Genomic DNA, 26729 nt, shown 5'->3' with positions numbered 1-26729 from the left:
TCGGGGGGTTGCTTTGCAAAGTGCTGCTAAAAGGCCGTTATTCCTCAACGTGCTGCACAATCAGTCACTTGGTTCCTACCCTTCCCAGCACGGCCCAGGCCGCTGCTGTCGCCGCTAATAAAGAGACAAACCCAGCCCGGGCCTGGCCCAAGTCCCGCTTGTCTGGGCTCATAAAAACAGCCAAGCTCAGAGCTCTGTGAAACGCACGTTTCTTTCTCTTTATTGGTGTAAAGCTGTAGCACACGGTATCATTTCGACAAGGTACACGGTTCCCTTCGCACGCAGGGGCACGAACAAACAAGACTGGGACGGGCGGCCGCGTCATTCACGTACAAAACAAGAGCTGGCCGGACAGAGGTGGGCGCAGGGAATCGCAGAAACGGGGGGGCTGTGAAACAGACACCATAGGCCCTTCCAGAGCGACCAGCTCCGCTGCTGGGTGTGCTGGGAGGCACCTTCTCGGCTGGTGGGGAGCGTTAGCGAAATCTCATAATTAGGGTGACCAGATGTCCTGCTGTTATAGGGACAGTCCTGATTTTTGGGGTCTTTTTCTTATATAGGCTCCTATTCCCCCCCACCCCCTGTCCCGAGTTTTCACATTTGCTGTCTGGTCACCCTCGCCATAATTCACACGCACTGGAAATGCAGTGAGGCCAGAGTTTACGAGCTAAGTGCAGTGGGGGTGGGGGAGAGGGATGGAATTTTGCACTTTCTAGGAAATGGCAAAACTCTTTGGAGTTGATTAGAACTAGTTCAATACCCACTAAATACCCCCAATGCCGGTGCTGTCCAAGGGGCAGCCCCGACTGAGACCCAGGGAAGCCTGTAGGGTCAGATCCCCAACTGGTGTGAATTGGCATAAACCCACAGAAGCCAGCTGAGGTGTGCCGATCCGCACCAGTTGGGGCGCTGGCCCGTCATGCCGCTGTTCGCTGACATACGTATCATTTGTTCTACTCACAGCACTTGGCTGCCAAAAAAGGCCCCTGCTGGGGCTTTGAGGGGAGCTGAAGGGCCAGTCAAGGGCATTGTTTACGGCCAGCGTGACAAGGCTATTGCACAGCAGTGTTGGGAGGAGCCGCCATGGCTGTCTGGAGGTTTGGGCTGTGTTCTGGAAGGCTACAGCTTGATTTAGTTGGGAATTGGTCCTGCTTTGAGCAGGGGGTGGGACTAGATGCTCCCTGAGGTCCCTTCCAGCCCTGATAGTCTATGATTCTATGATACACGAGGGGGACACGGGAGGCCACAGTAGGGGGTCAGCTTCCAGCTCCTCTGCAAAGAGAATCATAGCCAAGCAAGTGCTTCCGGGAGCCTGAATCCGAGAGACGCTTCAGAGCAGCTGACTAGCAGCGGGGTGTTGGGAGGTTGACATTGGAGACTCCTGCAGCGGCACTGACAGGCTAGACTCTGTGCTAGGGCACAGGCTGGGGCTTGTTGGGAGGGAAGCCACAGGGTTTGTGTGGGAACGTGTGGGTGGCTTCGCAGGTCAGGCACAACACCAACAGCCTCAGGGGAGCTCTGGTCCCAATCGGCTGGGTGGTGCTGTCAATGCCCTAGTGATGTCGCCTGGGTGGAGGAGCAGCTGCTGGGGGCCGAACAAAGGCGGTGCACTGCTCCCAGCTTTGGGAAGAACAAAGCCCACCCTGGAGATGACCTGGGAAGGGGACGGGGTGGAGGGTGCTGGCTAATCCCCAATGTGCCCACAAACTGACAAAGCACACGGCCCTGCCCCCGTTTGATGCAGCAGGAAGAGGCTGGACTGGCCGCCTGTTAACAGCCGAGGGGTAGGCAGTGGAGGATGAGCCCAGCTGCCCCCTTTCCCTACCCACCAGAGAGGCAGCAGGGCCAAATGCACCAAAACAGCCAATTGAGGGGGGAGCCCAGCTGCTCTGTCCGCCTGGAGGCCAGGGTGGTGGTGAGCGGGTTGGAGGCAAAGCAGGAATGACACAGTCTGGCCATTTCCACAAGACCAGCTTTAATATCAGTCAGGAGAACGAGGAAAAACGCACAACGGAAAGGAATGAAAAATAACCCCCACGCCCGTTCCTGCCCCTCCCCAGACCGGACTGTACAAGCTGCGTTACAGACCCAGGAGCACGACACAGTAGCCACGGGCGTGGTCATCCGAGAGCCATCCAGGTCAGGGAGTCAGACTGCAGGTGTGGTCCCTCCGCCAGGCCCGGCTGCAGCACGGCTTAGCTTTTGCGGGGCCGGGCCTAGCAAACTGACACGAAGAACAAGGAGGTAAGGAGAGTCCAAGAGCTGCAGATTTGTTTGGTTCTTTATTCTAATACAGCCTAATTAACGGTGATTTCAGGGCCGGACGGGCCCACAAAATTCCTTCTTGGTAGTGAAATCAGAGCCTGTACAGAGGAACAGAGCTTAGAAAGACAGCTAGGAAGAGATTGCCATAAAAAGTACCGGCATGCAAGTGCTTTATACAGTCGGCAGTATATGAAATGGTGGCTTTGTTAGTTTCTGTGTTGGTCTGTACAGTTCAAAAACGAGTGTGTCTTCAGATCCCGAAGACGAGGCCCCCCCCACAGGAAAGGACGACGCGTGTCAAGGCCAAGGCGCCGCTCGCTTGGTTTTGGCAGAGATGTATAATATATATACAGTTATATATAGATATATATTATTTTTTTTTAATGCATAGCGATTTTCTTCCTTTTCTCCCGGTGCAAACCTGAGCTTGGTCCTTGCTTTCCTGGGCAGTCTCCTTTCGGTTGGTCTTGGCACTCCGGAGCTGGCGAAGAGGTGTCAGCAGGCGATTTCCTCCAGCGTTCCCAGGGTCGTCTGCAGGGGCACGTTCACAGTGTGGCTGATGGTTTCGGAATGATTTGGAATGGGGTCGCCAGTGCTCTGGGGAAGGAGAGCGACAGGGTTACCGCAGGGGGTCTCAGCCCTCGCGCTGCCAGGGGTTGGCACTGAATTCAGGCTGCCCCACCTCCCGGGCAGCAGCGTGGCAGGTGTGCTTTGCCTGGGTGTACCTGGAATGGTCACGTCCCCAGCCCCCTTGGGCGGCAGCGGGATGCTAGCTTGGCTAAGTGGTGGCCGAGGGTAACAATACACTTCTGTCTTTTGACAGCCCTCTGCTTGGGCTCCCAGCTGATCGGGGGCTGCAGAGCCATGCTTATCCCGAGAGCAGGCATGCCAGCGGTGTCAGGGGCTGCCACCTATGCCGCTGGCAGGTGGGTCAGCACAGCCAGCCCCCCAGCTCTCTGAACCTGGGTCATGCCCCACAACTGATTCAGCTCAGCGAGGGCTGGACAAAGCCTGTCACCCCAGAGGTGGGATGGCGAAGCCTGCCCCCCTGGGTATCCCATGCTGCCCAGCGGGAGGGACAGGCTGGAATTTGGGATATGGCTACACTGCATTTAAACCTGGCGCTTGTGGACTTGGTGTTTCCAAACCCACGCTTGAGCGTCCACACGGCATTGTGACCCTGGGTTTGCAGTCGCTGGACCCGTGCTAACGCGTCCACACTGCACTACGCCACCCTGCTTCAGCGGTATCTGCAGCTTCAGTGGTATCCACGCGTGGACTCGCATTCCCGCCGGACTTGGGCTCTGACGCCTGCCCCCCCGAGCAGGGTCCGTGAGCCTGAGTCCAGAGGGGTGCCTCACCCGAGTCCGGCTGAGTTCTGTGTAGACGGAGGTGGGGTTTGGCTCAAACCTGAGTCTGGGCCCATGTTTATAGTGCAAGGCAGCCAGAGCCTTAGAGGCGCTGGGTAACAGCTGGGGGGCAGGGTGGGGCTCTGGGGGCAGCGTCACGTTGTGCTTTGTAGTGCAGGGTGGCAGAGCAGAACCCTCCGTTTCCTCTCACTTCCCCATCTAGTGAAATATCTCCAGTCCAGAGTGCCCCGGCCCCAGTCTCTCCATTGGTCCCACCCCGTCTCTTCACTCAGCATCAGGGACACGCGGCATCTCTTACGCACGCAGTTTCTGCACGGGGCTGCAAGGTCCCAGCGTTTGGGGCTTCCCTTACCAGCAGAGCTGGTGGAAAGTTTAGGACCAAAATATTTTCCCAGTGGAAAAAACGGGGTTTAGTCATTGGGGGCAAAATGACCGATTTGCGGATGGGAAATTTCAAAGCCAGGCGAACGTTTCCATTCTGTTTCCTTTCCAACGGAGATGTTGTGTTTTGTGAAAAACCGAAACGTTTCCCAAATGGCTAATTGGGGGCGTCCCCCCCCTGGCACCGTTTTGCCATTAAATGCGGGTGAATGAATGAGGTCCAGGATGGGTTATTTTGATTTATTTTTCATTATTTTAGCAAAACTGGAAACTCCTCAGGTGGAACATTTCAATTTTGCAGAAACTGCATTTTCCACTGAAGAAAAAAATTCTGCGGGAAAGTCCTGATCAACTCGAATGATTTGACTGGCCGGTGCCAGCGTGGGTCCCAAGCTGTGGGGAGATGGTCAGCCCAGGAGCCCCCCACCCCGGCACTTCCCTTGCTCCTGCTGCTGGGACGAACAGGCCTGGCAAGTAGTTTGAACTTCTCCTGGGTCCTAGAGACAGAGCAGGGAGGTGAGTTCCGGAGCTTCCATGTGCCTGCTCTTGCCTTGCTCAAGGCGCCCCTGGATTCTCCAGGGCTGAGCGTCAGAGAGCCCCAGGGGGATATCGGAAAGGGTCAGATTCCAAATGGGTTGGTCCTGCTTCTCCTCCCCTTCCCCATCTAGGCCACTGGGACCCCACGGCAACCCTTAAACCAGCAAGAGGGCTGGAAAGTGCTTTGTTGCACTGCACAGGGACACCCAGGGCCTGGATTTGAGACTGGGCAGAGCTGTGATAGGGAGACATGAGCCTCCATTTAACCAGGGCCTTCGATCCATGTTTTCAAGTGCCTAAGTCCCACTGAAATCAATGGGAGTTAAGTGCCTAAATACCTGGATCTGGGCCAGAGCCATCCAGAAGGCCTGCACTGTGGGCACAGAGGGGAAGGGCCTGCTGGGGGGGGGCCAGGGGGGCTGGAAAGCTGTCTCCGAAATAGAGCTTCAGTTTGGTTTTGCACACGATTCCACTTTTTGTTGTAGCTGAAAAATGCCTCCCCCTCAAAAAAAAAAAAATCACTGAAACTTTTTTTTAAAAAGCTGTCAACAGGATTGAAATTGTCCATTTTCGGCAATATTTCCCCTGATCGTTTTTATTACTGTTTTGTATTGACAACTGATTGCCATGTTTATAGAAATCACTTCCAAACTCCGCATCGAAAAAGCAGGTACTGAGCACTCAGTTTTCAGCCAGACGACGTGTTTTGGGGATAACGTTTTGAGAAAAATGCCAGCTAAAATTGCATGAAAAAAATAGACCAATGGGTCAATTTCAAACCCTGTGAAACAGAAACAAGTTTGCCATTTTGAACAGCATTGTTTTCTCGTGTTTGGAAGAGCTCTGCTTGGAACGTTCTTTCCAGGGTCTCCCACTGGTCGGAGTGAAAGCTTTGTGAAAGAACGGGCAGTTTTTCTTTAGTTTCATCTCTCTTCTCCAAACCCAACCTGTCTACCTTGCTTGACGTTTCTACACATTCGCTCTTGACAACGCGGAAGATTTTATCGCACGCCTTGCACTGTGTGGTGTTTTTCTGAAAGCCCCGGCTGGGAATCTCAGCGTTCATTCTTTTTTGTTTCGTTTTAAAGTGAGGTTCTAGTCCTCAGGGATTCAAAGAGAAGGTGGAAAATGGGACACCACCCCCGCCCCGCAAATGCTCAAAAAGCAGAAAGCAATTCCAAAGACCCCCCCTCCCCAATTCAAAAATCTCCTGAGCAACTGAAGCTGTTGCAACTGACGGGGGCCTGACTCCTGGTGGTGGGGTTGGCCATGCTGCCTTCCCGTAGTAGTGAGTCCCCCGGGGACGGTACTGATGAGGAGCCTTACCACGTTTTCATCATGACTCCCCTCCTCCTCCTCCTTGCCAAGCAGGTCTAACAATCTTTCCTTGATCAGCTGAAAGAGAGGCAGACTGGGTTACTTTAGGTAGGAACAGCCAGTCACAGCTCTCCTCCCTGAGCAGGAGCAGCCCGCAGCCAGCTAGGACAACCACTCATTCTCTAAGGCGCGGCTGGGATCTTCCCCGGCCCCCTAAAGGGCCTGGTGGCCGCTTGACGACTCCATGGGAACGTGGAAGGCCAAATCGCTCTCCAGTGCAGCTTCTGGCCCTGCAGTCTGGCATCAGACCCTCCCAACAGGACTGGCTCCAGGTGAGACCACAAGCCCTGTTTCTATGGATGGGTGCTGCAATGGGCCGTCCCCCCACCCCACCCCAATCTGGCTTGCGGCCCATTGTGCGCCCCACACCTCAGTGCTGAGTGGCCCTGTCCCTGCCGCCCTCATGAGCTGGGTGGCTCCGTGGGGACGGGGTGCCGGGTGCTGACTGCACATCCGGCCCCAGCAGCGCTGGCATGAGTCTAAGAGGCTGCAAATGTTGCACTGAGCAGAAGGGCTTCCTGGGAGCTGCCTAATCGCTGGAGCAGTCCCCTGGCACGGCGCCCTCACAGGACAGACGCTGCCGGGCACGGGCAGGTCGCGCTAGACGGCTGGATCCAGCTGCTTGGGAATGCAAACTGCCAGGCTGGGGAGCGCCACGTTTGACCGAACTGAAGCTGTTGCAATTGAACGGGGAACGTGCTTAAGGGCCAGGCGCTCTGGCCAGCGGAGGCTGAGGAAGGGGGATAAGCTGGCTCTGAAGCACCGTTCCCAACAGGCCCAGATGCTGCAGCAGCATCCGTGGCTGGGGAGGGGACAGGCTAAAGCAAAAGAGGAGGGTCCCATGGAGTCACATTTTCCTCCCTGAGGCCCATCAGAGAAGCCAGCAGAAGGGGCAGCAGAGAAAAAGGTTCTCTGCACAGAGGACCCAGGAGATCTGCAGTATTTTGGGGGGGGGGGGGGTAGGGGGGGAGTCCGTTTCCTCGACAGAAAAAATTGGGGAAGAGGAGGACGTTTTCTGATGGCAGACAGCTATTTGGTTGAGTCAGAAATGCCAGTGGAAAAGGGCTGTTCCTAGTGACATTTTTCGGGTTATTGAAAAATCTCCGGTTTCAGAGTAGCGGCCGTGTTAGTCTGTCTCCGCAAAAAGAACAGGAGTCCTTGTGGCACCTTAAAGACTAACAAATTTATTGTAGCATGAGCTTTCGTGAGCTGCAGCTCACTTCCTATGCATCCGAAGAAGTGAGCTGCAGCTCACGAAAGCTCATGCTAAAATAAATTTGTTAGTCTTTAAGGTGCCACAAGGACTCCTGTTCTTTTTTGAAAAATCTCAGTTGGCCGGGTGAAAATTTTTTCAGTAACCCCCCCGCCGCCACACACATTTTTGCCCGTCCCTCTGAAATTTGTCAGTTGCTGAAAACCACAGAATGTTGGGTCTTCCAGGCGAACCCAAAACATGTACAAAAATTCGGACATCATGGTTTCATCCAAACGCTTCCCTGAAAACACACCCCAAACATTTCCTGAGCAGCTCTAGCAAGAAGGCCTGTTTCCAGAGAGGCCATGAAAGTGGGTGGATGGGCAAAGATACTTTGGCAGGAGTTTGGGAACTGCCACTCTGGATCAGACCAGCGGTCTGTCTAATTCTCTCTCTGATGGCCAGTACCAGGTGCTTCAAAGGAAATTGCAAGAACCTCCCTAAGTGGACTATTATGGAATAACCTATCTGCATAAGAACATGAGAACGGCTGCACTGGGTCAGACCATGGGTCATCTAGCCCAGCATCCTGTCATCTGACAGCAGCTGGTGCCTGAAGCTTTAGAGGGAATGAACAGAACAGGGAAATTTATTGAGTGAGCCACCCTATCATTCAGTCCCAGCTTCTGGCAGTCAGAGGTTTAGAAACACCCAGAGCATGGGGTTGCCTCCCTGACCATCTTGGCTAATGGCCATTGATGGACCGATCCTCCATGAACTTATCTAGCTCTTTTTTTTTTTACCCAGTTATACTTTTGGCCTTCAGAACATCCTCCGGCAATGAGTTCCACAGGTTGACTGTGTGTTGTGTGAAGAATTACATCCTTTGGTTTGTTTTAAACCTGTTAATTTCATTGGTGACCCCCTGTTTCTTGTGTTATGTGATGGATCCTAACCCCAGAATATCTCTAGGGTCCTAACCCCAGAATATAGGGACTTCTCTACAAGGGGGAATTGACCGGTAATAGCTATTCCAGAACAGCGTTTATTCTGGGATAGAGTGTTCATACAAGGGAGGTATTCCAGGATAGCTAAATTATACCAGAATAGGTATTCCAGAAAGGTGATTCTGGAAGAGTTCTGCAGGTCAATTTCCCCTGTGTAAACAAGGCCTTTGTCAATGAAGGTTGCTCATCTCTAACAGTTCTTCCAGATGTCCTCAGTGTATAACACTCTTGGGATGTGCCGTGCAATTGTGCAGAGGCCTCACGGAATAAAGTGTCATTTCCATTCGTAACACCAAGAAATCAATGTTTGCCAAAGGAAAAAAAATGTATCAAGAGAAAAATATTCTCCAGCTTCTATGAATGGAAACCCTCCCCCCTCCCCACCAGAAACTTTATTTGAGAGAATTCTTATTACCTTCCTATCAAAAAATCCAAAAGAGACACTGGCTCACTGGATTTTAATCAAATTCTGTGTGCGCACAGATTCGGATATATACCAGGGAGCAGAGTCTGTTTGAACTCCAAAGCCCGGATGAGTTTTATGCTCGTATTTTTCATTATATTTTATTGCAAAATAATGCCACCCAATATGAATGGCTGCTCAGAAGGGACTCTGTCCGCAGAACTGCCTCCCCTACATTGCAAATGCATCACTGCCTCTTTAATAGCACGTAAGGCTTGTCTACTCTCGAAATGCTACAGTGGCACAGCCGTAACCCGGCAGCTGTCGCGCTTCAGTGCGGACACCACTGTGCTGACCGGAGGGTTCTCCCACTGGTGTACATAAGCCACTCCCCCAAGAGGCAGGAGCGAGGTTGATGGAAGCTAGCTCTGTCTATACCGGGGGCGTAGGCTGGCTTAGCTACATCTCACAGCAGTGTGGATTTTTCATGTACCTGGGCCAACCTAACTTTTTAGCATAGACCAGGCCTTAAAGTGGGATTGAAAATCAATAAGCCACATATGGCAAAGCCAAGGAAGGCAGTCTGACTGAGTGGTTACAGCACTGCACTAGAATTCAGGAAACCTAGGTTCTATTCCCAACTCTGCAACTGGAGTCCTGGGTGACCTTGAGCAATTCACGCTGTCTCTCTGTGCCTCAGTTTCCCCACCTATAACATAAGGACACGGTAAAGTGCTTTGAGATCTTCTGCTTAAAAGCACGATCTAAGTGCTAGCTCTTATGATTTAGGTGCTTTTGAAAATGCCATTTGACCGTCCCAAACTGCATGAGACTAAAATCTCCTGGATGTTTGAAAAAGGCATATGTTCAGAAACTATTTCACTACAATATTTGCATATGTTCAAACCTAGTTTACTAAAATGGTCAAAAAATTTCAACGATTTTACTGACGTATTCTCTGCCTGTCACTAAAATAGCGGAACAGCTTTTTGTTTAAGAAGTGAAACAACATATGTCCTGGCATTTAACTGGCATAACTTCGCGCATGCCCACGGGAGAGAGTCATTATTTGCAATCGGAAACCTGCATTTCCGGGTTTTTTGCTCCTCTCTTACGCACGCTTCTGCTGCGCGCCGCGGACAATGGGGAGCCCTCTTGTAACTAAGTAAATTGCTGTAAATTGCTATCGAGGGCAAATCCCTAATGCCTGAGGGATAAATGATTATTTGTGGCGTTGTAGCAGTTGGGATCACGGCCGCGTTGTGTGCAGCGCTGGGCATACACAAAGTAAGGGCAGTCCCTGACTTCAACTGATTGGAGTCCAAAAGCCCAATTCTGCCACCTTTACGCCAGTGGAATTGTACCCCTAATGCTGTTTAATGAATTTGCCTCCTCATGACATCAGTGCCGCACACCACCAGAGATCGCCGTGCTCGGGTGCTACCGTGCTGTGACTTCTCAGTAGCCTTTGCCACTCTGTGAATAGCCCTCCTGGAAATCAATGGCCGCTATGCATTGAAATTGTTGCCGCTTAACCATCAGTGGTGCGTTAGAGCTGCTGGCTTGTTTCAGAGTGAGGTGCTGCTCACTCCAAGGACGGGCAGCAGGAGCCAGCTGATGTAACAAGCCAGCTGAGTAGGGAAAGGAGGGTGTATGGAGCTGGGACAGGAGCACGTGGCGACATGCCCAGAGGGTGAGCGGGTTAAATGCTCCAGGAGCAGAGGGGAAGAGTGGCCTTATGGTTAAGGCTGTGGGGTAGGATGCCAGGGACCTGGAACTAATTCCCGGCTCTGCCACAGATCTCTTGTGTGACCTTGGACAAGTCACTTAGCTGCTCTGGGCCTCCGGGCCCAGCATCCAATAGAAGGTAGGGACCAGCTCAGAAAGCAACACCAAGTGCCTTTAAAACTCACAGCTTCCCAGTGCTGGGTGGGGGCAGATTGAGACTCACTCTGCTCTCAGGTGCAGACCCGGCACTCTTGGATCATCTGTGTCCTGCAGTCAGATCTGCACAAGGGGCCTTCCATGGCCAGGGGAAGGCTCAGGTCCAGGCATTCTGACATCCGCCGGACACCCTGTGCCCCTTCCCTTGCTGGGTCTGTGCCCGGTCTCCTGGGTCGGCCTGAGTGCAGCCTCATGCCATGGCAGCCTGGCTCTGAGTCTGCAATGCAAGTGCTTGGGCCCTGCCACTGACATCCACCTCTCATGCAGTGAGACCCGAAAGCAGCGTGCCAGGAGCACATGGTGTGTAACACACACACCCACCCCGTGGACTCTCCTGAACGTTTCCCATTGCAGCCCCTCTCCCGTGGGCTTTGCTTGGGTCTAACACGGAGACACAAGCTCCTGATGAATGTCTCTGACTAGATAGCTCAGAATAGCCCCCCCAAAGCTGACCAAGAAGACGCACAGCATGCTGGGACCTGCAATCAGCAGTCTCCCTCTTCCCCCACCTGCTTTAAAGGTGAAGGCAGCCAGGAGCAGCATAGCAAACCTACACGCCGGCCCCTCTTGACTCTCTGCTGTTCCCCTGCATGCAGGGCTGACAGCGCTCCTCCGTCACTGACGCTGTTTAGCTCTGGTGGGACGGGGGGATTCTCTGACACGACAGCTTTTCGAGCCACCGGCTCTGACAGGAGCTGAGCGCTCGCCCTCAGCTCTCCAGTGCGGAGCCGAAGTGCTGGAGATGGGTGTCCCAGACGCAGGGAGCCGGTGGCCCCCGAATTAAGACAGCAGCTTGGCGCTCTTGTTCTGCAACTTGCCTTTCCTCCGGGGACGTCCCACTTCCAGCAGTTCCAGCTGCATGTTCTTGGATTCTGGACAGGGTTTATAGGGTAGCTGGTGCCAGTGGCCAGACACCATTCAGATTAGTCCCTGCCTGGGTGACCCACTCACCTCCTGGGGGCGGGGCTCTGCCCCATCTAGTGGCCCCGAGCCCACTTAGCGAGAGAATTAAACGAGTCTGCTCAACAGCCAGTTAGCTTCCGGCTCATGCACTGCGGTTCCCCGGTTCTATCCTGCTCACCAGCAAGCAGGGTCTGTCAGCATTACACTTGCTCACTGGACTGAATTTGAACTTCCTGTCCTCCCCTTTCGCAGCTCAGATCTTGTCTTTTTATAATATTCCTGCACCGCCATGGCAGTCTCAAAGCCCGTTTCCTTTCTCCCACTGTCATTTCTTCATCCATGCAGCCACGAGCCACTTCCCAATCCCCAGGCTCCCATCCTCTCTTCAGCGCAATCCCTCCTGAAGGCCGTAGACCCCACATGTGAGGAATCAGACTGGATTCTCCTGGGCTGTCAGTGCACCAGGACAGGGCCTGCTGCGATGTTTGCGTTTTGTACAGCGCCGTGCGCGACCTTGGGGAAGGATCACTGATGATAATGGCCAGGGTCTTCACAGGAGTCGGCTGGGCAACGAACTCCCGCAGGCCTTCTTGAAATCCTAAGCCTCTTGGGGAAGGGCAGGGCTAGCGATGCGGCCTCTGTCCAACGGAAGGCCTGACACCTTTCTCCATAAGCCGTTCCTGGTAGCCGGGCAGCCAGCCTCGCTTGTAATATTGCCAGCGAGAGAGATTCCCCAGCTGTCTTTTGCCCTCGCTCTGCTCTGGAGGGAGGCAGAGCCCCTTAACGTTTGACCTCGATTTCAGCCACCACCGCCTGTCCTGACCTCAGACTGTGGTTTCCTGCCTGCCTTGCGGCTCTGCTGGTGATTTGGATGCAGATTTTCGCCACCATCTCTAATCTCCCCTCTCCAAAACACAGCTCATGTTTCAGGTCTCTAAACCTGGGCATTTTCCAGGCATCTGCTGCCTGCTAAAGCGGGTTCCTTTTCTATATACCCACGCTCTGTGACCACGCAGTATGCTCCATCTTGGCAGCACACACCCCACGCAGCGCATTCCCTACGGCTGGCAGCTCAGGAGGACAGTGCGGGATATTTGCATCGTTGACTAGCCAGTTTCTTCTTCCTGTTCAAGCGACTCTGTTGCAGGTGCCTGCTTCTCTCCGCATTTAGGGTCCTAAGACCGAGTTTTAAGATGCCAGGTCAAGCCCGTAGATCACCTTGTGAAGGACGCAGTGCAAAGCCTGAGCAGGGAGATTCCCTAAGGTGGGCTATTATGGGAAGTTACTGAAATTAGAGGTGGGGGGAATTTTTTCTTTTCTTTTCTTTCTTCACTGCAATAAAAGGGCATTTTCGGAGCCTGACAGAGAATTTGGTGGATAGTTTCAGCTGGGGAAATGTTCCTCCCCAAAGAGTCGAGACACTTCCAATTTGAAATATTTCAGTGTTTTTCGCTGAGGTGGCGTTTGGATTTCAAATTTGGCCAATTAATCCCCCCTCCAAAAAAACCCAACAAAACACAGAAAGGGTGAAAACCACTCGAAACGGCCAAAATCCAGATGACAAACTTGAAACAAAATTTGTGTCAAGTCGACGCGAAACATTTCTGTCAATTCAACACGATTTTTTTGGTTTGTGTGTTTTTGATTTGATGAAAAAAATGTGGTTTGGTTTGACTCAAGCTGGAATTTTTTCAGAGTTTGCAGTTTAGCTCTCAAACTGAAACCCTATTATTTGCTCAGCTCTAAGTGAAAGTGCTCCGACGTTATGAAATTCCCTTTCGGAGGAAGTAAAAGGCTGCCTCCCCAGCCATATCCGATACACCCATGGCCAGGGGAGAGACCCCATTTGTCCCACAGCAGGTCTGGACATAAGTCAGCCTGCTTGGATTCGTGCTGTGTGGTGTGAACATATCAGCAACATGCTTTGTAAAGTGGGTATCATTATCCCTATTTCACGGCAGAGGGAAACTGAGGCCCGTGCCCTGACTTGAACCTCACCCTGCGCTCAAGGGGAGCTGTGCGCATGCTTGGGTGAAATCAGTATGAGGCCTATGCATGACAAAGGCCTGGTTTGCGGGTTCGTGTTGGCCCGCTGTACCGGGGGAGTTCCCCTCATGTCAGGCAAAGAAGCCACAGCAGAGCTGGGACTAGAACCCAGGACATCTGGCTCCCACCCCGGCATCCCCCACCCCAGGACTACACTGCCCCCCTGTGGAGAGGAGGTGGAAGAGGCGGTCGAGTTCCAAAGGACGGGGTGGCGGAGTGGGGGAGACTCCGGAATGAAGCCCAGCTGCCCCCATGTAAAGGCTGCCGTGTGAACTGGCATGGCTGGGGGTGGAAACGATCTCCCAGCGTCAGTGCCCCACAGCAGGATGGAGCCAGGGGCCCACTTTGTCTCTTGGGCGCAAAGCAGTGGGTGCCCCCTTGGGCGGCAGGGCACGATGCAGGTGCATGCGGAAGTGCAGAGGCTGGAGAGCTCACGGGGGGCAGGGCATTGCTCCAAGGGCCGTGGAGGAAGACGGGACGAAAGGAAGGCAGCAGTGAGGGCGTGGGAAGGATGGAACATGTAGGGAACCAGAAGTTTCAATGCCTCCCTCTGCTGTGTTCACTAAGGCCAGCCTGGGCCTGGCCCCTAGGAAATATCACGTTTGTCCGGCTGAGGCAGCATGAGTGCCCAGCACGTGCAGGCCGGCCTGGTGCTTTGCTCTGAGCCGGCTCATGGGAGGAAGCGTCTCTCCCACCAGTCTGCACGCTAGCGAAGTGGAAACTGAAACCACCGCGACGCGGCCCCACAGCCCGGCTCATTCGCTGCTCTTAGGAGCTGGCGACACAGGCAGATGCTCTGTTCCTGGGTGGTGCTGAGGCTGTGAAACATGGGGGGCTCGGGGTAGTGGGGAGTTAAAGCTCTGCACCAGGGGACATGTTGGTGTCTGACTGGACTGGGCGGGGCCCAGATGAGGCATTAGGACACCTGGGTTCTATCCCAGTCATTTTCTGCCTGGCCGAGTCAACCAATTCAACCGAGGCACCAGTGATATTAAAAAGGGGACGCGCTCATCGCAGGCAGAGACATGAAACAATATTCCCCTCACTGCAGAGAGCTGCTCCTGGGACAGTCACTTGACCCTCTGAGCCCACTTTGTCTCCATCTGTAAAACACGGATGATGAGATTGAGCCCCTCTCCTTTGCACAGAGCCCCGACCGATCCTTGCAGGGTGCTTCCACGGATGGCAGGTGCGACTGCTGAGCACCACCTGGGCTGGCTTCCTCCATGAATGTGTCCCGGTGCTGAACAGACACCCCTGGAGCAGGGAGCAGGGAGCTGAGTCTTCATGGCCCACCCAGCCTCTGAGCCCGCTGCTGAGAGGGCGGAGAAGTGCCAGCCGTGCTGGGTGGCATTCAGTAGTGGGATCACTTGTCCCACGCTCATCACCCTGGTGATGGAGCCGCTGGCATGTGAGCTCCTTCCAGACCCCGCTCACGCCCTGGCAGAGGGGTCACAGCTGAGACCCACCACCCCGACCTCTCGCTGAAACGTTCCAGACCTGATGCACCTGGTGGTTTGGTTCCGATTTTAAATACATGGACGTGATGCGGAGGATGTTATATGTGGCTCCATTAGGCCCTCGGGGTGGATGAAATATCAAACCTCAACCTCCCCACCTGAGTGTCTGGACTTCTCTCCACTTCTTTCACTTGCAGCACAAATTGCACTTCCTGTGAAAAAAAGGCAGTCGTTTTCTGCCTGGCCGAGTCAACCGATTCAACCGAGGCACCAGTGATATTAAAAAGGGGACGCGCTCATCGCAGGCCGAGACATGAAACAATATTCCCCTCATTGCAGAGAGCTGCTCCATGCTGACCCAGCCACTGTTTCTGGATGCTGCACATACACTCCGGTATATTTCATGGCTCAGCGGATTCTGCTTTTGCTTATTTCTTTTAATGAAAGAAACCAGCCAAGATTCTCCCTTTGAGTCGCTTCGGCCCCCTCCAGCCTCTCCCTTTGTTTGTTCTAGTGGGCTGCGTGCTGGATCGACAGCCCCGGAGTCCAAAATCCTTGATCCCGCCCCAGATGGGGCTTCCCCCCCATCCAGGAGCCTTGCCATGGCCTGCAATAATCCTTGGCATCTGCTGGGCAGTGGGACACTGAGCAGGGCCAGGTGCTGTGATAAGAACAACGCTTTGCACGTGTGTGGCATGTTCACACCGCGATTTCAGCTCCCTCTGCAGGTGTTCATAAGTCAGACTGAGCCATCGAGTGATGTGCCCAGCGGGTCTATGGCAGAACCGTGAATAGAAGCCAGGTGTCCTGACTCCCAGGCCTGGGTTACAATCACAAACCCATCTTCTCTCTGGAACAAGGTGGCTGCTTGCCTGTGGGGAACCAGACAGAAACTTCATCTTCAAGGCAGTGTGAACTGGCGGAGAGAGCACTCGCCTGGGACCCAGTCTGTTCCTGGCTCTGCTGCTGGGTGACCTTGAATAAATCCCCTGCCCTGCTCCAATGATATTGGATTTGGGCTCCAGTGCTGTTGATTCGGCACAATATTCACTAGAACAAACAGAGAGGGTGAAGGAGGGGAGAAGTGATGCCAAGGGGGAATCTTGGTTAGTGTTTTTCCCCCCATTAAAAGAAATCACACAAAGTGGAACTCGGTGGGCCTCTGATGTACAGTACTTGGAGATTACTGACGGAAAGGGCCAGCCAATGGCAGCTGCTCCTCACTCTCACCTGAGGCTGGATTAGAACCAGTGACTGGGAGGCGAAAACCCCAGGGCACAAAGACGTTTATTTTGATTTCGCTCTCTGCTCCCTAAGAGCCTCTTGCACAAAGGAAAGCGCAGGGCTTAAAGTCAGCCGGAGCTGTCTGGAGCGGAGCTCTGGTAAGTATTTTCAAACATTGACTCCAGCCTGACGCTGTTGCGGTTCTCAACCGGGGGTCTGCGGCCCTCTGGGGATCCACAAGCTGGTTTCAGGGGGTCCGTGGAGCCCTGCGGCTGAAGGCTGGAGTCCCGAACCTGGGTGTGAGCTGCAGGGCTGAAGCCCTGAGTCCCAGCATGCCCTGCGGAGAATGGTGCGGGGGGGGGGGGGGCCCATTATGGGCTCCAGGAAATATTCAATGAGAATTTAAGCTCTGGGACAGTGTAAAAGATATGGGGGCGGGGGGGATTAGAGGTGAACGGCATCAGCAGGGGCATGACCTTGTGGCAATGGCAGGTATTCACACCGCAGGCTCTGCCAGGCATCTGTGTGCCCGGCGAGGAGCGTGCGCCAACTGGTGCCGCATGTGCCAGTGAAGGCGCTGTTAGAATTAAGCAAGGAGCCGCCTGTCGGCAGTGGAGTGCTGACTGGCAGGGATGGGGGGCTGCAAGTCACCCCTGTGAGCCTTGATTTCCTGTCCAATCCTTCAAATCTCTCAGTTCTCCCCCCCACACACACTCCTTGCAGCGATCAGAGAAGACCAGCAGCTCCATGACAGGGGCCATCGCAGGGGTTCCCTCCATGCAGGTTGTGAGGGACCCGGTCAGGGAAAGGGAAGCAGCGAAGGTACCAAACGCGCCGCTGCACGTCGGTGGATTTGATTTCCATCAGGACCGGAGGTTCCCGCTCACCGTGCCCTCGTCCGGATGAATTTGTACGGCAACATATTTCCAAACCTCAGTGGCGTTAGCTGTGCCAAGTGGAAAGCAAATGCCACCGATCTGGCTAGCGTGTTTCCACCCTGGTGCTGTAGGGCCCGGAAGCCTTTTCTAAGGCCGGGATTCTTGAGAGGACAACGCTGCACTCTGTACTGTGTCAACAACCTCCCCCCGGTCCCAGCTCCTCACAACCGCGGCCTGCAGCAAGCCTGGGATAACAGGGCAGGGTGCTCATCCCCCCTGGGCACTCGCTGTCCCTGGCCCAATGACCATCGGCCGCCATATCCAGCTGCAAGTCCTGGTTGTTCACGATGCCAGTCATGGGCAGCGCGTGACTCCCGCCTTTGGGGAGGCTGGGCGTGCGCACTGGAAGCTCCCTAGAAGTGGGAGGGGCCCCTGGTGCCTGGCCCGTGGCCCGCCCCCTGCTCCATCCCAAAGCCCAGCCCCGAAGCCCCCCCACCCGCTGCTTGCGCCTCCTCACCCCCTCCCTCGAGGCCACCTGGCCGTCGTTTCCCAGCGGGCAGGGTTGCCTTGGGGGAGGGATTGGAGAGGCGCGAGCAGCGGACCTGGGGGTCCTCAGGGAAAAGGCAGAGCACGGGCAGGACCTCAGGACGGGGGAAGAGGGAAGAGGAGCAGCGTGGGCAGGGCCACGGGGGAAGAGGACGAGCGGGAGCAGGGCCTCGGGGCAGAGTGCAGGTGGGGGGACGGCCTGGCCGCCCTTTCGGCAGCAGCGCTCCAAAGATGGCGGGCTGGTGCCGCATCCCGTTTGGGGAGGCTGAGCCTCCCCTGGCCTCTTAGACTCGCCGCCCATGATGACAGTGGCTTGGCCTGGTGCTCAGGGCACTGCCCCAGGATGAGGAAGACCCAAATTCAAGTCCCATCTCCAACAGCAGTTTCATTCTCTATGAAAGGTGGGACAGCTTCATGAGGAGAGCGCGAGCCAGCCCGGGACACAAGCGTCCCATACCCTAAGGTGCTGCCCTGGCACGGGGGGAGCACACGTTCGAATCCCTCCATGCCCCCAGGCCGGGAAGGGAATTGGAGCCCGGTCCCACCAGCCCTCCCCACGGGGTTGAAGCTTCCAGGGGAAGCTGCTGCCGCCATCTTGTGAATCTTTCACTTGCTGTTGTCCAAGTGGCCGAGGGTCGGAAGGAAACATTTTGGTTTGATGCTCCCAACACGAGCAGACTTTTATGGGGCAGCCTTACGGCTCATGGTTGTCAAGTGGGCGAATACGTTCAGCTGCCCCGACACTGCACTTTTCAGTCAATGTTTGTCCATTTCTTCCCCACCCCCCGGGCTCTATTCCCAAGTTCTGTCCTGGCCTGGGAACAGCTGGTGACCATGGTGCCTTGGGCAGCCAGGAAACTTTTATGGGGCGGAGGGGAGGACTTTTGTCAAGACTCTGAGCATCTGGGGCTCTGCTTTATGCCCCCAGCTGCTGCGAAGAGCAGGGTCCTCAGAGGCAAGTACCCGGCCCAGCAGCAACTGTTAACCTAGTGCTCAGCCGGTGGTAAACAAGGCCTGGGTTGAATGGTGGGGAGAAGCTTCCATAGCCCCTTTCCCTGGGCAGGCCCATGACCCAGCCAGGTGGGGCAGGACAAAGCTTGTTTTTTCCATCTGCCCCCATGTCTGGTTGACGGAAACATTGACCGAGGGGGCAGCTGGAGGAAGAGGCTGCTCTAGGCAGGCCCGGATCCCTTCCCAGTCCTGCCTCAGAGCAAGGCCGGCTCCCCTCCCTCTCCTCCACCTGCCTGGAGAGACTCCCATTTATAGATTACCAAGGTTGGAAGGGACCTCATCTAGTTCAACCCCCAGACAGATCTTTGCCCCCGATCCCTAAATGGCCCCCTCAGGGATTGAGCTCACAACCCTGGGTTTAGCAGGCCACTGCTCAAAGCACTGAGCTCTCCCTCCCCACAAATCTTTGCTCTCTCCATTCCCCCTTGTGGCTGTTCCCTCTGAACCCCGCTGCCTCCACTCCATTAACCCACCCCGCCCCCTACTGAAACGTCTTCCGTTCCTCTCCTGAGTGTGGTGTCGTAGCTGAGAGATGGTCCTGGGGATTGGGGCTTCTGAGGTCTCCCCCCAGCTCTGCTACACCCCTGCTGTGTGACAGTGAGTAGGTCATGTCCCTTCCCCATGCCTCAGTTTCCCCATCTGTAAAGTGGGGCTAATGCCATTCTCTCGGATGTGAGTCTAAAGTCGCTAATGATTTGAGAGTGCTTTGAGGTCCTCGGGTGGAAAATGCTAGAGAGAGGCAAAGCACTATCATTAGCTGTTGCGGGGAGCCGGGGTGCCATTCTCCTGGGTTTGGGGTGCACAAAGCATGTATCTTCTGGCAGCTGGGCATGGCAGGCAGGCCAGCCTCACCCAGCTGAGCGCCTTGCCGGGGTGGGGTGAGGGGGGCATGGATGTGTGGATGTGCGTGTGGTGCAGGAGAGGAGAGGCCTGTGGCTCTGCGTGGGGTTTGGCACTGGGGGAACAGAGCTAGCAGGCAGCCTGCGCCCATGGAGGGATGGCACACACGGAGCAGGCAGAGGTGCTGAGGCCTGCTCAGGCAGCGATGGCTCCCGTGCGGGTCGGGGCGGCTGAGTCTGTCACGCTGCGGAGGAGAGGAAGCGAGAGGAGCTGTGGAGGGAGAGTGCGTTGAGGGACAGAAGAGGGGACGGTACTGGCACAGCCGTGCTGGGGCAGGGCGCCGGGGAGGAGCACTCCCTCAGCGTGTTCACGGCTGCAGACCGCGCTTGCCAATGCTATTGATACTTAGGGGAGCAGGCCCCTTCCTGCTGCACCGCGACTGCATCCCCAGAGCGCTGAGCTGCTGGACAGCACATCTGGCACACAACCAGCCAGCGCTATTTTGGGACCAGGAAGCAGGGAGGCGATGGGCACCAGGGTTACAAACGTCGGTGCAATGCTGCCCCTTGCTCTTGGTTTGATCATCAGCACTGACGTGATGTGTCATTTACACGAGATGAGTTAAACTACACAAGGGACATAACCCTCCTGCTTCAGGGTGGAAACTGAAGTGGGGGTCAGGAAGGAACTCCCCCCAGGGCTTGGTTATTCCATAATTTCCCATTATGGCAGATTTTGCACCTTCCTGGGAAGCAGCTGGGACCAACCATTGCCGGAGACAGGGCATTGGTTCTGATCCGGTCGATCAGTTCCGAGGCCCCTAGGGAGCTGCCTGCTTCAGGGATGGCCATTCCATGGGAGGACCGAGGACCCGGCCTCCCTGATGGAGGCGTAGAGACGGCTGCCCCGGGTAGACCTAGCACGAATCCATGCTGGCCCAAGCCAACCCAACCGCGTCCGGCTCAGAGCTGCAGAATGGCCCAACTTCCCGCCTCTCCGCAGCTGCGGATTAGTTCAAGACACTTTCAAAGCTGGTGATGATGTTATGCAGAGAAAGGCACAAAGCGGTGAAGGGAGGGGGCGGCAGGGGGAGCGTCACCCCCTGAGACAAAGCTTCCGAACAGGAGCGAATCTCAGCCAAACTACAAGCACCTGGGCGGCAACACCGCTGGGGCTCTCGCTAGCTGTTCCCCTGCACCCAAGCCTGGCTGGGGGGTCCGTCCGCTGGGCAGAGTTCCCAGCGCCCGGGCTCCCTCAATCACATGGCACTCACGCTGCCTAGCGGTGGGATGAGGCACACAGAAGGGGAGATCTTACCTCGTAAATATAATCAAAGAGCTCTAGTACTGTAAGGATACTAGCACCAATAAACAATCCCATCTGACCGCCAATGTCACCTGGGGAAAGAAAAGAGCTTGTTTTACTCACATGCTGTCAAAGAAACGTGTGGATGGGGACCCATCAGTTATGTCCTATCTGGGATTTTCTGAGCATCAATCAGCGCCTTTCTCTGCTGGCTAAGAATGAAATCCCGGGAGACACAAAGCCAGGATTTCCACCGCGCTCTCCGTCAAGGTTTCCCCTGAGGCTGCCGTGACGGTGACGCGATATTGCAGTGGCACTCGCAGCACGAGCGGGGCTTCTTGCCCCAGTCGGCAGGCGCTGAGATGAGAAAAAAGCTACCTTTACTAGGGAAACGCCACATCACGCTAGTGAGGAAGGATCGGGCGCATTGTGGCCCGCAGGGGAGCCCAGCGGTTTTCAAACCTTCGCCTGCTGGTTGCCGGGGACGAGGGAAGGAACGAAACGATGGAACAACTCCCCGGGTAGGAAGTGGTTTCCAGTGACTTGTCGACGGGGCTGCGCGTCGTGTGACAGTGCAGGTAGAGATGGCGGTAGGGACGGCTGGGGCAGGGCATGGGGAAATATTACAACAGACATTGACTGGAGGGAAAATGCTCCTAAACAAACAAGCAACTGAACCTCTCCTTCCACACGTTGAAGGGGGTGTGGTGCAGGCTGACAGACCTGCAGGTGGAACTCCTGTGCCCTTACAGAAATGAACAAGCGACGGGCATGCTGCCTCCTACCCCTGCCCTGGGAAAGTCACCTTCTAGAGATGGCATGCAGTCCCGGCGGCCCACTTTCTTTCTAGCTCTCGTCACAGGAGTGCGCACTGCCGGTATATAGGTAAATAGCTACGGCGCCAGCAGGTGGTGCTCCAGAACAGGGCCTGTGTTTTGTAGACCCTGCTGTTGTGCGTCATAAAAGGTTTTCTCTGGCAGCGCTTTGCAAGCCCTGGTTTTTCAGGTTCTTTTGCCCACTGGCTAGCAAAGGGGACGACTGCACTGCGGGTACCTGAGCGCGGAGACCTCGACTGACAACATGTCATATAGGCCACTGCAGCAGGCTGCCTTTGCCCCTAGAAACAAAGGGCTTTGTAGCCTACTGCCTCACCCATGTCACTGGTCAGGAGCCCTGGCTGCAGCCCTGAATCCTGTCAAGAACAGAGCCCTGATGTTCCAGAAAGCCCCACAGCATCGCTCTCTGCCCGCCTGCCCTTACCAGCTGCCTAGCCTTGCATGGATCCAGCATCCGAGCTCAGTGACGACAGCCCGCATGAGTATCGCATCAACTAATGCATCAGTCTGTCAACGGACCCTTATTAGCATCCAGCCTGAGTCACTTCCAAGGCTGCAGGGTCAGTAGGTTCTAGTCAGTTACTTAGAAGACGTGGAGAGAGACAGTAACAGCAGAGGAAAGGGCTTCAGGATCTGCAATCCTCCCAAAGACCTAGCAGCCACGCTGAGCTGAGCCCGGGGCGAGCATTTCCACGCTGAGCTGAGCCTGGGCTAAGCATTTCCACAGCTTAGGGACTGGAGGCAGAGAGGGTGCCTGGGGAGTTTCCGGGAGTGCCACCCTCTGGGTTTGTCCAGTCACCTAAGGTCAAGTTGTGGGAAAAGAGCCAAACAGTCCCATTGTGCTTCTACTAAAGCAAAGACTCCAACTCACCTCTGCTCTTGCAGTTTCATTTCTGTTTGACTTCTTTTTCCTTTGCAAATGGAGGAGGTTTCCCTACTGGACTCCCACTTTTCCCCCCCCAGGCCACCAGCAATCGATGTCCCTAACCAGGCTGGGCATTTCGGGCATTGCATCACACAGCCTGATTGGAACCAGCCCAGAGTAACTCTGCATGGGACTGACTATTGCATCCGCTCTTGTCTGGATGCTGCAATGGGCAGAGATGCAAGAGATGTGGGTTTTAAATACGGCCACAGACTTGCAAGAACTCAGGCACGACTCTGAGCTCAGTTTGCCTGTGGCCAAAATGGGGGCAGTGAGATTTCCATGACTCACGTGCAAGAGCACTGGCAGGGCTAAGTACATGGTGTTACACGTGTGCTACACGTGCTCTGAGCTCTCGCCATCCGGCCAGGAGGAGGCAGCCTTTCCTTCTGCGGCAACATGCCAGAATTCACAAGGGCGCCTCTTCCTGCCAAAGGGCTTTGGGCAGGTTCAGTCCCCCCGAACGTGGCAAAACATGAAAGTGTAGCTGGGTGCAAAGTCACGTGACCCAACGGGTCAGAAATGTTCCCACTAATTTCCATGAAAAAGATTTTCACCAGTTTCTCCCACCCCTTTCCCCCAGCTGAGGACAGATGGTCTAGTGGTTAGGGGGGTAGCCTGGGACCTAAGAACCCAGCGTTCAGCTCCCTGCTCTGCAACAGTCTGCCTGTGTAACCCGGGGCATGTCACTTAGTCTCTCTGTGTTGCCGTTCCCCAGCACGGCCCAGCCTCATCGGGGTGCTGGGAGGCTAAAGAATGTGAGGTGCTCAGATACCACAGGGAGGGGGACTAGAGAAGGGCCTTAGCCAATCAGATCAGTGCTTGTGTCTCTGCAAAGTGCCAAAAATAATAGAAACGATATTAACCGCTAGCGAAGGTGAGGGCCCAGCAGCTGGAAGCACAATTACCTAAAGCAGCCAATAAAGGCAGGTGTGATCGGCACAGGCAGCCCCCATGCGAAATCTCCCTTGCTCTGTTTTCTACTCCAGCGGCTGGGCTGGGCAGGGGAGGGGGCGCAGTTTGCAGCTGGGCCCAGAGTGGGTGAGAACAGCGTCCAATTGTTAACATTACGCGAATGAGCGTTACGCAGATTTCGCTTCATCTTGACAGCGAATGGCTTAATAGTTACCGCTATCATCTTCCTGGCTTTCAAAGCAGTGTGTTCTGTCACTTAGGGGAGTGTCCTGGTTCACCTTCTGCTGCATGAGCATCAAAGCTAGCCCAAACAAGCCTCCGACGAAGCCGCAAACTGATCATTTTCCCGGTAAGTTACCCTGGGAAAACAATGTTCCCCAGCAGCTGCCGTCACAGGCAGAGACACCAATATGCTTAGCAATAAATAGCTCTTGTGCAAGAACATTGGGTCACGGTGAACCACTGTATCTGTAATCATGGATACGGGCTCCTTTCCTGTAGTTCTTCCATTGCTGGTACCCAGGAGAGATTCATCCACTAAGTATGAGGCAAAGTGGATAACTGATTATTCACCTTCCCCATTAATGTATTTGCTGGAAATACACAGGAAGCAGAGGGATGCAGCTGGAGGTAATTTGACTGTATGTTCCCAATCTGTCACTCAGCTGCAGGAGTAAAGCATCCGTGAACAGAACACGCCGTATTAGTTTAGTAGAGAAACATCATCTATAATATCGCAGCCCAGCGCCCAACGGCATGTTCCGCCAGCGTTGCTGTTGCAGGGCAACACAGGGCATTGGAAATGCTTCCTCCCTGCCCCTGGTGGTTCCTCCCATCCTCTTGCCTTACAGCCTTCTCTGCCTCCCGCTCTGGAGCTGGGCCCACCCATCCCAGAGTACTAGAATCTACTCCCCACACCCCTAAAGCCAGCTGCCCGCCAACCTGACTCTGGATCCTTCCCCGGTCCCACTTCATAGAATCATAGAATATCGGGGTTGGAAGAGACCTCAGGAGGCCATCTAGTCCAACCCCCTGCTCAAAGCAGGACCAACCCCAACTAAATCATCCCAGCCAGGGCTTTGTCAAGCCTGACTTTAAAAACCTCTAAGGAAGGACCACTTGGTTCCTGGCCAGGTACCTCTCAGGTCACGGCTGCTCCGAGGAGACGGAGGGGCCAGGAATAACATCGCTTTCACCCTAGCTGAGGCTCGTGGCTCTGACAAAGCTATGGGGGAAGGAATCATTCGAACACTCGTTTGAGAACGATTCTTGTAACGTCTCCTCAGTTCCTCGCTGTCGCTCCTGGCTCTGGTGTCCTGCCCGCTGGGTGCCTTGCTGGGAGCCCTCAGGCCTGTCTATTCTCTTCGGAGTATCTCTTGAACCCCCGGGGCGCTGACTTGGCCACAGAAGTAGCCACTGACTGGGGAGACCATATGGGCTCTGCATTCACGACAGGAGGCACTTCAGTCGTCCCTCCAGTAGGCTTCCTGCTCACGTCCGTCTGGGAGCTGACGAGACAACTGGCTCGTGCAGTCCCACTGTCCGTAAAACCATTCCTGCGATTTCATCACAAGTCCCGGGATACCAGGGCTTCTTTGAAAGAGTTCCCCTGAACTTCTGATTTCTGCATCTGAGCTTGAGAAGTTTTGCCCTTTTCCAAAATAGTCGCCCTCCCCATCACTGTCAGTGGGGCTGAAGCTGCCGCTCAGACCAGCCTTTCATTGTCCACGTGCTCCCTGCTTCTGTTTGCATTGCCAGGACTCTACTTCTGATCCACTTCCCTAGGCCTGGAGATGTCGTGGGGAAGGCCGCTGTTTACCTTGTGTAGTAACTGGAGTTCTTCCAGAGCCATGGTCTCTGCGTGCATTCTACTCGCGGTGCGTGTGCGCTCCATGCGTTTGAGACCGTAAGATTTTCACTAGCAGTGTGTTAGTCCGCATTGGCGCCCTTCTCCTCGTGCTCCGATCCACGGATATAAGAGGCTGTGCGGACTGACCATCTCTCCAGTTCCTTCTCTACTGCAAACCAGCGAGGATCAGCCGCAGAGAGGAAGGAGGGCAGGAAGTGGAGCACCTATGGGGACCACACATCTCAAGGAACTCCAGTTACTGTAAAAGGTAAGTAACCTTGCTTTCTTCTTTGAGTTTCTATGTGTATGTGACTTGAGGTGACTCACAAGCAGCATTCACTGAGGAGGCGGCTGCAAGGACCTCGGCTAGATCACAGACTGGAGGACTGCTCTGCTGAAGGACGTGTCCGCTGTACAAGCTTGCAAAAGTATTGACAGAGCCTCACGTTGCCGCTCTGCAAATCAGAAGAGGGGCATCTGGAAGAGAGGCTACTGGTGTAGCTCTGGCTGAGTGGGCCCTCACAACTCGTGGAGGAGGGGTAGCTGCTAACTCGTAGCCAACTAGGATGCAACCTGAAATCCATTTGGAAAGTCTCTGTGGGGACATGGCTTCCCCTCCTATGCGTTTGGCAAAGGAGACAAACAGTTTAGATTTCCTGAAGGATTTCATGCTCTGTAAGTCCGATGATGCCAGCACCAGCTAGGAAATCTTTTCCATTTTGCTGGGTAGCATTTTCTCTTGGAGTCTTTTCTGTTGCTGCCAAGGATGGATGTACTGCCTCCGAGCATGACCCTTCTAGGTTTGCCACCCATCCGGATACCATGTTGTTAGATGGAAGGATGCAAGGTTGGTGGGCGGATCTTGCCTTTGTCCCGAGTCAGTGAGCCTGGGAAGAGCAGAACATGGCCATGAGAACATCTGGAGAATGCTGGGGAACCAGAGCTGCACTGGCCACCGGGGAGCAACTATGCTCATCAATGCTCCAACTTGTTGATCTCCCGCAGGAGTCGATGAAAGAGAGTGACAGTGGAAAATGTGTACATCAGTGGTTCCAACGACTGTCCTAGAAATGTATCCCCTCCGGAACTCTGGCCTGGAGCCTCACTGGAGCAGGACATTGGGCTTTTCTTGTTCTCTTGAGATGCAACGGGATCCTGCAGTGGGAATCCGCAGTGCTGAAAGATGCTCTGGTCTTCTCATTCATGGTCCTGGAGGCTGTCTGCCACGGTGTTCTGCACCCTGTGAAGATGTGCTGCCGAAGGGGTGCAAGACCAAACTAAAACCAAACCTAGGTACTGCCAAGGGGGTGATGTGGTGGTGAGTGCACCAGTTCCGGACATGGAGAGAGATGGGTGGACCTCACACCTCCATGTCTGTTGATGTAATAAACTGCCTTACATGGCCTGAACGGGCAAGGACGGAGCGAAAGGTAGGAACCATGTGAAGGCTTCATGTACCACATGCAGCTCCAGAAGGTTTATGTGCAAGTGGGTCCAAGTACCCTGTGCTAC

General features: G+C 54.7%; 1 protein-coding gene across 1 annotated transcript in view; it reads right to left on the bottom strand.

Moving 5' to 3' along the window:
- Positions 1-293: 293 nt before the first annotated feature.
- Positions 294-26729, bottom strand: part of LOC123356543 (acid-sensing ion channel 2) — a 1100900-nt gene continuing 1074464 nt past the window's right edge. Inside the window, exons 8-10 of the mRNA XM_044999896.1 lie at positions 20705-20784; positions 5880-5948; positions 294-2862 (exon numbers count right to left, since the gene is read on the bottom strand). Coding sequence (XP_044855831.1) covers positions 2761-2862; positions 5880-5948; positions 20705-20784 — 251 coding nt within the window. The 3' untranslated portion in view covers positions 294-2760. The remainder of the gene's footprint in view (positions 2863-5879; positions 5949-20704; positions 20785-26729) is intronic.

Source organism: Mauremys mutica, chromosome 25 (assembly GCF_020497125.1).
Source record: "Mauremys mutica isolate MM-2020 ecotype Southern chromosome 25, ASM2049712v1, whole genome shotgun sequence".
Taxonomy (NCBI): Eukaryota; Metazoa; Chordata; order Testudines; family Geoemydidae; genus Mauremys; species Mauremys mutica.
This window is presented reverse-complemented; position numbering and strand designations above follow the sequence as displayed.